This window comes from Chiloscyllium plagiosum, chromosome 39, assembly GCF_004010195.1.
Source record: "Chiloscyllium plagiosum isolate BGI_BamShark_2017 chromosome 39, ASM401019v2, whole genome shotgun sequence".
Taxonomy (NCBI): Eukaryota; Metazoa; Chordata; class Chondrichthyes; order Orectolobiformes; family Hemiscylliidae; genus Chiloscyllium; species Chiloscyllium plagiosum.
Window position 1 is genome coordinate 489,889 of NC_057748.1, and position 12,439 is coordinate 502,327.

Genomic DNA, 12,439 nt, shown 5'->3' on the forward strand with positions numbered 1-12,439 from the left:
TCTCCGTAGCCAACAAAGAGACAGGCATAGCTGGGGCCCATACGTGTGCCCATGGCTACCCCTTTGGTCTGGAGGAAGTGGGAGGATTCAAAGGAGAAATTATTAAGGGTGAGGACCAGTTCGGCCAAACGAATGAGAGTGTCCCTGACACCTCCCTCCCCTTCCTGGACCTCTCCGTCTCCATTAGTGATGACCGACTTGACACTGACATTTTTTACAAACCTACCGACTCCCACAACTACCTGGATTACACCTCTTCCCACCCCATCTCTTACAAAAATGCCATCCCGTATTCCCAATTCCTCTGCCTCCGCCGTATCTGCTCCCAGGAGGACCAGTTCCACCATAGAACACACCAGATGGCCTCCTTCTTTCGAGACTGCAATTTCCCTTCCCACGTGGTTAAAGATGCCCTCCAACGCATCTCGTCCACATCCCGCACCTCCGCCCTCAGACCCCACCCCTCCAACCGTAACAAGGATAGAACGCCCCTGGTGCTCACCTTCCACAATACAAACCTTCACCTAAACCAAATCATCCGCCAACATTTCCGCCACCTCCAAAAAGACCCCACCACCAGGGATATATTTCCATCCTCACCCCTTTCCGCCTTCCGCAAAGACCGTTCCCTCTGTGACTACCTGGTCAGGTCCACGCCCCCCTACGACCCACCCTCCCATCCTGGCGCTTTCCCCTGCCACCGCAGGAACTGTAAAACCTGTGCCCACACCTCCTCCCTCACCTCTATCCAAGGCCCTAAAGGAGCCTTCCACATCCATCAAAGTTTTACCTGCACATCCACTAATATCATTTATTGTATCCGTTGCTCCCGATGCGGTCTCCTCTACACTGGGGAGACTGGTGCCTCCTAGCAGAGCGCTTTAGGAAACATCTCCGAGACACCCGCACCAATCAACCACACCGCCCTGTAGCCCAACATTTCAACTCCCCCTCCCACTCTGCCAAGGACATGGAGGTCCTGGGCCTCCTTCACCGCCGCTCCCTCACTACTAGACGCCTGGAGGAAGAACGCCTCATCTTCCGCCTCGGAGCACTTCAACCCCAGGGCATCAATGTGGACTTCAACAGCTTCCTCATTTCCCCTTCCCCCACCTCATCCTAGTTTCAAACTTCCAGCTCAGCACTGTCCTCATGACCTGTCTGGACTTGTCCGACCTGCCTAGCTCCTTTTCCACCTATCCACTCCACCCTCTCCTCCCTGACCTATCACCTTCATCTTCTCCCCCACTCACCCATTGTACTCTATGCTACTCTCTCCCCACCCCCACCCTCCCCTAGCTTATCTCTCCATGCTTCAGGCTCACTGCCTTTATTCCTGATGAAGGGCTTTTGCCCAAAACGTCAATTTCGCTGCTCGTTGGATGCTGCCTGAACTGCTGTGCTCTTCCAGCACCACTGATCCAGAATCTGGTTTCTAGCATCTGCAGTCATTGTTTTTACCCTATTAGCCTGGAAATTCAGCTAACGTTCTGGGGACCTGGGTTCAAATCCTGCTGTGGCAGATGGTGGGAATTTGAATTCAGTAAAAATTTGGAATTAAGAGTCTAATGATGACCATGAAACCATTGTCAATTGTTGGAAAAAAACATCTGGTTCACTAATGTCTTTTAGGAAAGGAAATTGCCATCCTTACCTGGTCTGCCTTGCATGTGACTCTGGACCCACAGTAATATGATTGACTGTCAGTTGCCCTCTGGGCAATAAATGGTGGTCAGCCAGTGACACCTATGTCCCACAAGAGAATTTAATTAAATTTAGTTTTTCATCTTTCTGTTGCAATTCAGTTAATTTCTCTGAATTGAAAATATCCACTTGTCCTCCATTTGTTTTTGTTTATTCTGAACCATTTGATCAAACATAGTCTCTGACAAATGATCCTCAACTTCCTTATCTTTATTCTTTGATTTCTTCTCCTGCTTCAACCTGTGGCTTTATGACTTTGTTACCACACAGGAAAAATTGTGGGATATACTTCCTGTAACACTTTAGTTGCCTGATTTTCCATTGGCATTTCAACTACAATAAGCATCACTCCCACCGCCGATCCAGCTACTTCATTCATAAGGATAAATTGTTCTCCTGCAAATGAGAATTTCACTATTACTCCTAACATCGCTTCTCCTCTTTTCACCAGACTCTGCAACCTTACTTTATAAAATGGAATATTGCTCTTCTCGTCATGAATTGTATAGGACTATATAACACTATATATGATAATCAGGTAGATAATTAGCAATCTGCATCCACAAACACCAACTAGCCACTAAATGCCATGACCTGCTGTCCCTCGTAGCCACACACACAGATGACAAGGACCATAAATTCAATTGGGACAACACACCGATCATAGGACAAGCCAAACAGAGAACAGCGAGAGAAATTCTAGAAGTATGGCACTCATCCACAGCCTCCATCAACAAGCACATAGACCTAGACCCGACATGCCAGCCACTACTATGAACAACCGAACCGGAAGCAGCAGGAACGGAACTAAATAAATTCTAGAAGACATAGTACATCAGCGCTTTACAGGAGGCTCCAAAGCGCTGAAAATGTTACCTAGACAGGGGACGAAACATCTGCAAATCAACTTCCCAGCTTGGTGGACATACCCACAATTACAACATAATGAATTCTACATTTTATCATCTTTTCCTTCTGAATTTTATATTTCTTCATCTCTCACCATCAAAGTTTTATTTGATCCCATATTTCATAAAATGTTAATTTCTTTACCTGCTCCTCCTGGCACTTCCAAGTAAACCTTATCCTTGCATGTAAATTGTTTAAAGAGATCTGGCACTTTGTCCTCAACCAACCCCTGACCAGATTGTACATTCTGTTGCAGCTTTTTAGCTTCCACTGGGCTTTCCTTTATCATTTCAACAAAACTAACTGGCTTATCCTGTTTTCCCATATTCGTCTTCCCAGTGGTTTTTCTAAGCCATCAATACAGCACGTGGCTCAGTGGTTAGCACTGTTGCCTCACAGTATCAGGGGCCTGTGTTTGATTCCATCCTTAGGCAACTGTCTGTTTGGAGTTTGCACGTTCTCCCCATGTCTGCATGGGTTTCTTCTGGGCGCTCTGGTTTCCTCCAAAGGTCCAAAAGTCTGCAGATTGGTGGATTGGACAGGCTAAATTGCTCATAGTGTCCAGGAATGTGCAGCCTAGGTGGGTTAACCATGGCAAATGCAGGTCACAGGGATTGGATGAGGGTTAGGTATGGATAGGATACTCTTCAGAAGGTTGGTGTGTTCTCAATGGGCTGAATGGCCTGCTTCCACACTATGATTAGCTGCAACTTCATGTGGCCTACTTTACTGCAGTGAAAACACCTGAGCTTTTTTCTTTCTCTTTCTCCCTAATGGGTTTCCTTTTTACTCTGTGGCAAACCATCTTTACAATCTTCAATGAGATCTCATTTTCTCTTACCACCTGAGGATTTCTCTTTTCTCCAGTTTCTATCCCTCGCAGACTGAATTTGATGTCAGAAGTAAAACTGTGATTTATGAAACAACTCATAATCATTTGCCATTTCTGCTGCTAATCTTGCAATTTTAACTCTCTGCTCTTCCACATGAGTTCTCACTACTTCAGGAAGTGAATTTTTGAACTCCTCAAAAATAATCATCTCTCTGAGAGCATCATATGTTTGATCTTTTTGCAAGCTCTTATACACCTATCAAAATTACTTTGTTTGATTCCTTCAAACTCAGTATATGTTTGACCATGTTCCCTCCTTAGATTCTTGAAGTGTTATCTGTAGGCTTGTGCTACTAGCTCATATGCAATTAAGATGTTTTTTTGCACCTCATTATACACCCCACATACTTACTCTGATAGTGATGCATATATCTCACTAGCTGTACCTATCAATTTTATCTGGATCAACAATACCCACATGGTCACCGGCCATTTAATTTGTTTCGCCACTTTCTGAAATGAAATGAAAAGGGCTTCTACATCCTTCAGGTTAAACTTAGGCAATATTTGGATATATTTAAATAAATCCCCATTGGCTACAATGGGATTGCTCTCCATCACTGTCCTCACTACTCCTACCTTTCACCTCTATCTCCGCCATTACAAGATTTTATCACTAAACAGTAACCATTCCAATGTAGTAACACCCCATAAACACACCCCTGGCAAAAGGTAAATTCAGAAAACATGCAACACCAGCAGCCCAGAAGGAAACACATTTAGAGAAAACTGAGAGAGGAAGTGTAGCAGATGGGAGAGATTCACTACCTTCCAGCCCTGCTGAGACCCCAGAAACAACTGCTGCCTCAATAACTGAAAATCCTGGTTCTGTGAGAGCCATACCAAACCTATTCAGGCTGCCTTTATTGTTCCAACTTTTAAAAAAAAATCCTAAACCTCACAAGCTGTTTATTCTAGTAGTTTAGATAGATTGCTCTGCACCTCTGTCTTAAAACCTCTCTTCAGAAAGAGAAAAATAACTTCTTAAAGCTGCAGCATCGTCACAGTCAGTTTATTTGCTCTGACAACTGGTCATTTGTTTGTTTCTCGTTTTTGATCACATTTGCACTGACCATAATTATGATCATTCCTGGCTGATTTGTTTGTAAAACTCAGTTTCACCTTGTGGTAGCAACAAGTCGAGGTCTCCCAGCCATATTTCTCATAGGATTAGCAGATTCATGTAACCAGAAATTCCATTCTCCTGCATGCTGTTTGCTGTGGGTATCAATGTTTTATAAAAATAACCTTTAATGTCTAATACTGCTTATCTAGCATTTTAGTTTTTGATCTGTTTTCCAAATCCACTTTAGGCCATGCTGCCTTCATACCTTTCTAATTTTCTTAATTTAAGTTTAACACCCCAGTTTCTGTGTTTTCACTATCAAGGGGGGGGGGGGGGGGGGGGGGGTGGTTGTGGCAGCTTGTGGTTTGGGTGAATTGGGTTGAACAATGAGTTACTGCATATTCTTTTACTTCTGGAAATGTGATATGATGGATGTACATCCAAGGAACTGGAAGTCATGTTTTTTTATTTGATTCTTCCACAGACATTGGTGACTGATTTATATTACTTTTATTTAGGTATGCAGCAGCATCTCTTATGATGGCTTCTTTGCTGCATCGTGAAAGTCAAGCCGCTGGCAGTTTTAGCAGCAGTAGCAAGAAAACAAGGTATGAAGCAGATGAAGCTGCTCATGTGTTGATGCAATCATTATAGTGACAGGGTGACTCCAATATTTTTCTGTGACATACAATAAATTTTATTCCATAGGAAGTCAGATCAACTGATCAGGCCAAGATTCTGTGACGGGTATTAACATGATGATTACAACCCGTGAATCCACTGCTATGCAACCATTTCACTTCAAACACAAGACCATCAGGTCTAGGAGGCCTTACCAGTCTTTAGTCATATTGCTATGATTAGTACATTTTCCTCGTGATAGTGATTGCCTAAGGTTCTTCTCTTGATTTTCTACTGTTATTGGGATGTTTTAAATGGTCTTCTGCAAAAGCAGAGGCAAAATATTTGTTCAAAGCTTCTGATATTTCTTTGTTCCTTTTATCCATTTCTCAGTCTGATCTCTAAGGGGCTAACATTTACTTTAACTGTTCCTCCTTTTTATTATATGAGTGAAGGCTCCTATTACTTTAATATTTACGAGTTTAACCTTATCTTCTACTTTTCTCCCACTTTTTTTTAAGTCAAGTATTGCACATTTGTAAAATTTTCACCATCTTCTGGCTGACTACTAAACTTTGTAGCTGTTTTTTGATATGATATCATCCTCAAATTTTTGATTTGATTTGTTTAATTGGTGTCACTTACACCTAGGTACAGTGAAAAGTTTGGTTTTACATGCAGTACAGGCAGATCATACCATACAAAGTGCAAAAGGCGATAGAACAGAGCGAAGAATACAATGTTACAACTGCAGAGAAACTTCACAAACAGTGAGATCAACATTAAATTTAAAATTGAGAGGTCCATTCAGAAATCTAATAACAGCAGGGAAGAAGCTGCTCCTGAATCTGTTTATACATGTGTACAAACATATATCTTCTGCCTGACTGGAGAGGGTGGAAGAGAGTACAAGCATGGTGAGAGGGATCTTTGAATATGTTTTTTATCCTTCTATAAGAAGCCTTTTATTCTTATATAAGAAGCAAGCGGATAACTAGAGAAAGGATTGGTCCACTAAAGGATGATGAAGGAAGGCTGTGTGTCGAACCTGAGAGAATGGGTGAGATTCTGAATGATTACTTTGCATCAGTGTTCACTGAGGAGAGGGACATGATGAATGTTGAGATTAGAGATAGAAGTTTGATAACTCTGGATCACATTGACATAAGTAGGGAAGATGTGTTGAGTAGGCTAGAAATCCCCAGGACCGGATGGGATCTATCCCAGGTTGCTGAGGGAGGCGAGAGAGGAAATAGCTGGAGCCCTAACAGATATCTTTGTAGCATCCTTAAACACTGGTGAGGTGCCGGAGGATTGGAGGGTTGCTCATGTTGTCCCCCTGTACAAGAAGGATAGTAGGGATATTCCGGGTAACTACAGACCAGTGAGCCTGACATCAGTGGTGGGAAAGTTGCTGGAGAAGGTACTGAGTGATAAAATCTATCTATATTTGGAAAAGAATGAGCTTATCGGTGATAGGCAACATGGTTTTGTGCTGGGGAGATCATGCCTTACCAACTTAATAGAGTTCGTTGAGTAAGTGACCAAGTTGATAGATGAAGGAAGGGCTGTAGATGTCATATACATGGACTCTAGTAAGGCGTTTGATAAGGTTCCCCATAGCAAACTAATAGAGAAAGTGAAGTCACATGGTGTGCAGGGTGTTCTTGACTAGGTGGATAAAGAACTGGTTGAGCAACAGGAGGCAGAGGGTAGTAGTTGAAGGGAGTTTCTCGAAATGGAGAAAGGTGACCAGTGGTGTTCCACAGAGAGCAGTGCTGGGGCCACTGTTGTTTGTGATATACATAAATGATCTGGAAGAGGGTACTGTTGGTATGATCAGCAGGTTTGCAGATGATACAAAGATTGTTGGAGTAACAGAGTGTGCTTGCCTTCATTGGACGGGGTATTGAGTATAAGAGCTGGCAGGTCATGTTAAATTGTACACGACTTTGGTTCGGCCACATTTAGAATACTGTGTGCAGTTCTGGTCGCCACATTACCAAAAGGATGTGGGCATTTTGGAGAGGATGCAGAGAAGGTTTACAAGGATGTTGCCTGGTTATGGAAGGTGCTAGCTATGAAGAGAGGTTAAGTAGGTTAGGTTTGTTTTCATTAGGAAAAAGGAGATTGAGGGGGGACCTGACTGAGGTCTACAAAATCATGAAGGGTATAGACAGGGTAGATAGAGATAAGCTTTTTCCCAGGGTGAGGGATTCAATAACGAGAGGTCACGCTTTCAAGGTGAGAGGTGAAAAGTTTAAGGGGGATACATGCAGAAAGTACTTCACACAGAGGGTGGTAGGTGCCTGGAACGCGTTGCCAGCAGAGGTAGCAGAGGCAGGCAGGGTAGATTCATTTAAGATGTGTCTGGACAGATGCATGACTAGGTGGGGAGCAGAGGGATACAGATGCTTAGGAATTGGGCGACAAGTTTAGACAGTGGATTTGGACCAGCTCAGGCTTGGAGGGCCGAAGGGCCTGTTCCTGGGCTATAAATTTTCTTTGTTCTTATGTTGATTGCTTTCCCGAGGCAGCGGGAAGTATGGATGGACAGCTGATTTGCGCAATAGACTGGCCTATATTCATGATTGTTTGTAGTTTTTGCAGTCTTGGGAAAAGCAGTTGCCAAACCTCGCTGTGATGCATTCAGATAGAATGCTTTCTATGGTGCAGCTGTAAAAATTGGTCAGAGTTTTTGCAGACATGTCAAATTCTTTTAACCTCCTGAGGAGGTAGACATTGTTGTAATTCTTGACCATTGTGTTGTCATGCATGGACCAAGACAGATTGTTGGTGATCATCATGCCCAGGGACTTGATGCTCTCGACCATTTCCACCTCAGCACCATTGATGCAGAGAGGGGCATGCCCTCCACTCCATTTCCTGAAGTCAATGACCAGCTCCTTTATTTTGCTGATGTTGATGGAGAGATTGTTGCCTTTGCACCATGCTACTGAGCACTCTGTCTCTTTCCTATGTTCTGTCTCGTTGTTGTTTGAGATTAGCCCTACAATGGTGGTGTTGTCAGCAAACGTGAAAATGGAGTTGGGACAGAACTTGGCTACATCATCATGAGTGTATAAGGAGTATATTAGGGTGATGAGTAGGCAGTGTTGAGAATTATGATGGAGGAGGTGTTGTTGCCTATTCTTACTGATTGCAGTCTGTGAGTCAGAAAATCGAGGATCCCATGACAGAGCGCGGTGCAGATCCTAGTCTCAGAGTTTAGAGATGAGTTTGTTTGGAATTGTGGTGTTGAAGGCAGAACTGTAGTCACTAAGTAGGAGCCTAACAGATGATTCAGGGATGAGTATAGGGCCAGGAAGATGGCATCTGCTGTGGACTTCTTGCACTGGTAGGCAAATTGCAAAGGATCAAGGCAGTTGATAGGCTGGAGTTGATGTGAGTCATGACTAACCTCTCAAAACACTTCACACTTCATAATTATGGAGGTCAGACCCAGAGGCATTATGCATGATTTTACTTTGGCACTGGGATGATGGTGGTCTTCTTGAAGCAGATGGGGACTTCACATCATAGTAAGGAGAGGTTAAACATGGCGGGAATACTCCCACCAACTGGTTTGCATAGGATGAGTGCACGTTCTTCTTGTTTTTGCTGCCAAAGTGAATAACCTCACATTTAATCAAATTATAATACATCTGCCATTAATTTGCCCATTCATCCAATCTGTCCAGATCATACTGAAGGATCTCTGCATCCTCGTCACAGTTCACCCTCCCACCCAACTTGGTATCATCTGCAAACTTTGAGATGTTATATTTTATTCCGTTATCCAAATCATTAATTTATGTTGTGAGTAGTTGGGGTCCCAGCACCGATCCCTGTGGCACCGACTTTGACTTGCAGCCTAGTATGTCATGTAAGCCCTGCGCAAATGACAGGTATCCTTGTGGTTGATCTGAGACTCGAGCTTAGTTTGGTATTACTTTTTGGCACCTCTGATGGTCTTACGAAGGTCATACCTGGATTTCCTGTGTAGGTCAGGGTTGCCCGACTTGTATGCCTCAGACCTGGACTTCAGTAGGGAATGGATCTCCCAGTTCATCTACAGTTTCCGATTGGGGAACATTCTGATTAACTTCTTCAGCAAACCAGCCTTCTATGCACCTACCAATGAAGTTTGTGACGAAATTGGCATACTCGTTTAGGTTGGCTGCTAGTTCATGAATGTGGCCCAATCCACTGACTCTAAGCAGTCTCATAGAGCCAGCTATTGTAATCTCTGCCCATTTTTATGAAATCTAAATTACTGTGTGCTTTATTAGCAGCTCTCTATAGGTGTTCTGCAACTTTTGATGACTTATATATGGTACACCCAGGTGGTGTGTGGTTAGTTTTGCCCAATCTCCTTAAAATTCCTGTTCTTGTCTGAGCTGAGTGAAAACCTTGCAATTGCTGGGCAAATGTGAGAGCTGAGGCACCTACACTGCTTCCATGTGACTTCCCGGTTACTGCCTCATTTGTACCATACCTTTCTGTCCCAGCCCAGAGATCAAATACGACGTGCATTGGAAGACTGTTGTAAACCTATTGCCTGGATGTTCCAAAAAAATAAGACCATGTATAGATAATCTCATACAGAAGCATAACATAGTCAGAGAAGTGTGCTGAAGGGTGAGTCAATGCCAAGGAGAGAGTTGGAGCTGATAGGGGAATCAGCTTGGCAAAGGAGGGACTCATAAATACACTCACATATAGAAAATTTGCAGTACATTGATTCAGGTTATATTGGTCTTCCGCTGTGCTTAACTTAAGAGGGGTAACTTCCTCATTTTGAGATGTTTTAAGGGGTCTGATGCTCGAACTCCAGGTAGGTTAGAAGGCAAGTATGACACAAATTGGTTGGAAGATAAGTGGTGACAATGACACAAGTAGTCAATGGAGGGATATAGACAGGTTAACTGAATGGGTAAAAACTTGGCAGATGGAACATAATGTGGCTAAATGTGAGGTTATCCACTTTAGCAGGAAGAATAGAGGAACTGAGTATTATTTTGATACAGAAAGACTGCAGAAAGTTACAGCACAGAAGGATTTGAGAATCCTTGTGTATAAATCTTAAAAAGCTGGCAAACAGGCACAGCAGGTAATAGAGAAGGCAAATGCAATGTTGATCTTTATTTCAAAGGGAATGGAATACAAAAGTAGGGAAGTTTTGATAAAACTACACATGGCACTAATCAGATCGCAGCTAGAATACTGCAAGCAGTTTTGGACCTTTTATTAAAAGAAACCCATACAGGTATTGGCAAATCAAAGAAGGTTCACTTAGTTGATCCTGGAAATGGAGGAATGTCTTAGGAGGAGGGGTTGAGTTAGTTGGCCTGTACTGTTTGGAGTTTAGACAAATGAGAGGCAATCTTATTGAAACATATAACATTCTTAGGGGACTTGAAAGCGTAAAGGTGGAGAGGTTGTTTCCCCTTGTAAAAGACTCTAGGACCAAAGTGCATAATCTCAGAATAAGAAGTCACCCATTTTAGACAGCGATGAAGAGGAATTTCTCTCTCAGAAGGTAGTGAGTCTGTGAAATTCTTTACTGCAAAAGCCAATAAGACTGGGTCATTAAGTATACTCAAGGCCGTGATAGACAGAGTTTTAATCAATAAGGGAATCAATGTTTATGGGGAAATCAGAGTTGATGACTTTTGGATTAACTATGATTTAATTGAATTGTGAAGCAGATGCAGTAGGCTGAATGGCCTGCTTCTGCTTAAATGTCTTATCATCTTATAAAGCCATTCAATATTTTTAAGGTAGAGACATCAAAACATTGAGGTAGGTGGGAATGTGGAGTTGAGATTATAATCAGATCAATTGTGATCTTTTTAATGGTGGAGCAGTTTCAACGGACTGAATGGTCTACTTCTGCTCCTAATTTGTATGTTAGTATGATAATAACAAGTGCTAATTGTCAGTTGAGAAAGAATCCTCAATTTAACTGATATGGAAGAATTAGTTCCTTCCTGCTCAAAATCTTTGGATGATTATCTTCAGTTATGACTTTCTAAGGAAACTTCCTGTCTCTTGTTCACTCTATCTGAATTAAAAGTCTATAAATAAAATGTTCCAGGATTAACTTTAAACCAAATTCAATGCATTGTAGTTGATTTGAGTAACGTGGATGTTTTAAGCCAAATTCATTCTAGATGTTTGGAATGTAGTTATATTTACAGGGGTTACAAAATTCCTGAGCTAACATAATTTGGGCAGTTTAAAATACATGATTCTTCGGGGCAGAAACAGAAATTACATGTAAATCTCAGCAGGACTTGCAGCATCTGTGGAGAGAAATCAGATTTAACATTTCAGGTCCAGTGACCCTAGATGTAGAAAGATTGGTTACTCTCATGGAAGAGTCTAGGACTAGAGGGCATAATCTTAGATTCAAGGGTCACCCTTTTAAAACATGGATGAAGAGGATTTTTTTCTCTATGGGTAGTGAATTTGTGGAATTTTACCACAAGGGGCTTGAGCATCTGGGTCATTAAGTATCTTCAAGGCTGCAATATATAGATATTTAAACAGTAAAAGAATCAGGGGTGCAAGGAAAGGCAGGAAAGGGACATTGAGGTTTATGAGATCAGTAGTAATCTCATTGAATAGCGGATCAGACTTGAAGAGCTGAGTGGCCTGCTTCTGAACCTGTGTCTTCTGGTCATAACACTGCACTGAAATTCCACAATCTGCAGACCCTTACTGCACGTGATGATTGCAGATCAAATCCACAGCTGCAATGCCATCAATCCAGTAATAGAACATAGAACATAGAAGAATACAGCGCAGTACAGGCCCTTTGGCCCTCGATGTTGCGCCGATCCAAGCCCACCTAACCTATACTAACCCACTATCCTCCATATACCTATCCAATGCCCGCTTAAATGCCCATAAAGAGGGAGAGTCCACCACTGCTGCTGGCAGGGCATTCCATGAACTTACGACTCGCTGAGTGAAGAACCTACCCCTAACTTCAGTCCTATATCTACCCCCCCTTAATTTAAAGCTATGCCCCCTCGTAATAGCTGACTCCATACGTGGAAAAAGGTTCTCACGGTCAACCCTATCTAAACCCCTAATCATCAAGTCACCCCTAAACCTTCTTTACACCATTGAAAACAACCCCAAGTGCCTCAGCCTTTCCTCATACGACCTTCCTACCATACCAGGGAACATCCTGGTAAACCTCCTCTGCACCCGTTCCAGTGCCTCCACATCCCTCC

At 42.7% G+C, this 12,439-nt stretch overlaps 1 protein-coding gene across 4 annotated transcripts in view; it reads left to right on the forward strand.

Annotated features, from left to right (window-relative positions):
* The window catches only part of si:dkeyp-118h9.7 (sacsin), a 99,705-nt gene that overhangs the window by 39,136 nt on the left and 48,130 nt on the right, over nucleotides 1–12,439 (forward strand). For 3 of the 4 annotated variants that reach the window (XM_043679387.1, XM_043679389.1, XM_043679388.1), the window contains one exon: nucleotides 5,090–5,179. In XM_043679387.1, the coding sequence (XP_043535322.1) occupies nucleotides 5,109–5,179 (71 nt within the window). In that variant the 5' untranslated portion in view covers nucleotides 5,090–5,108. Of the gene's footprint in view, nucleotides 1–5,089; nucleotides 5,180–5,279; nucleotides 5,392–12,439 lie in introns of those variants that run through there. The other variant, XM_043679390.1, reaches the window with a different exon arrangement.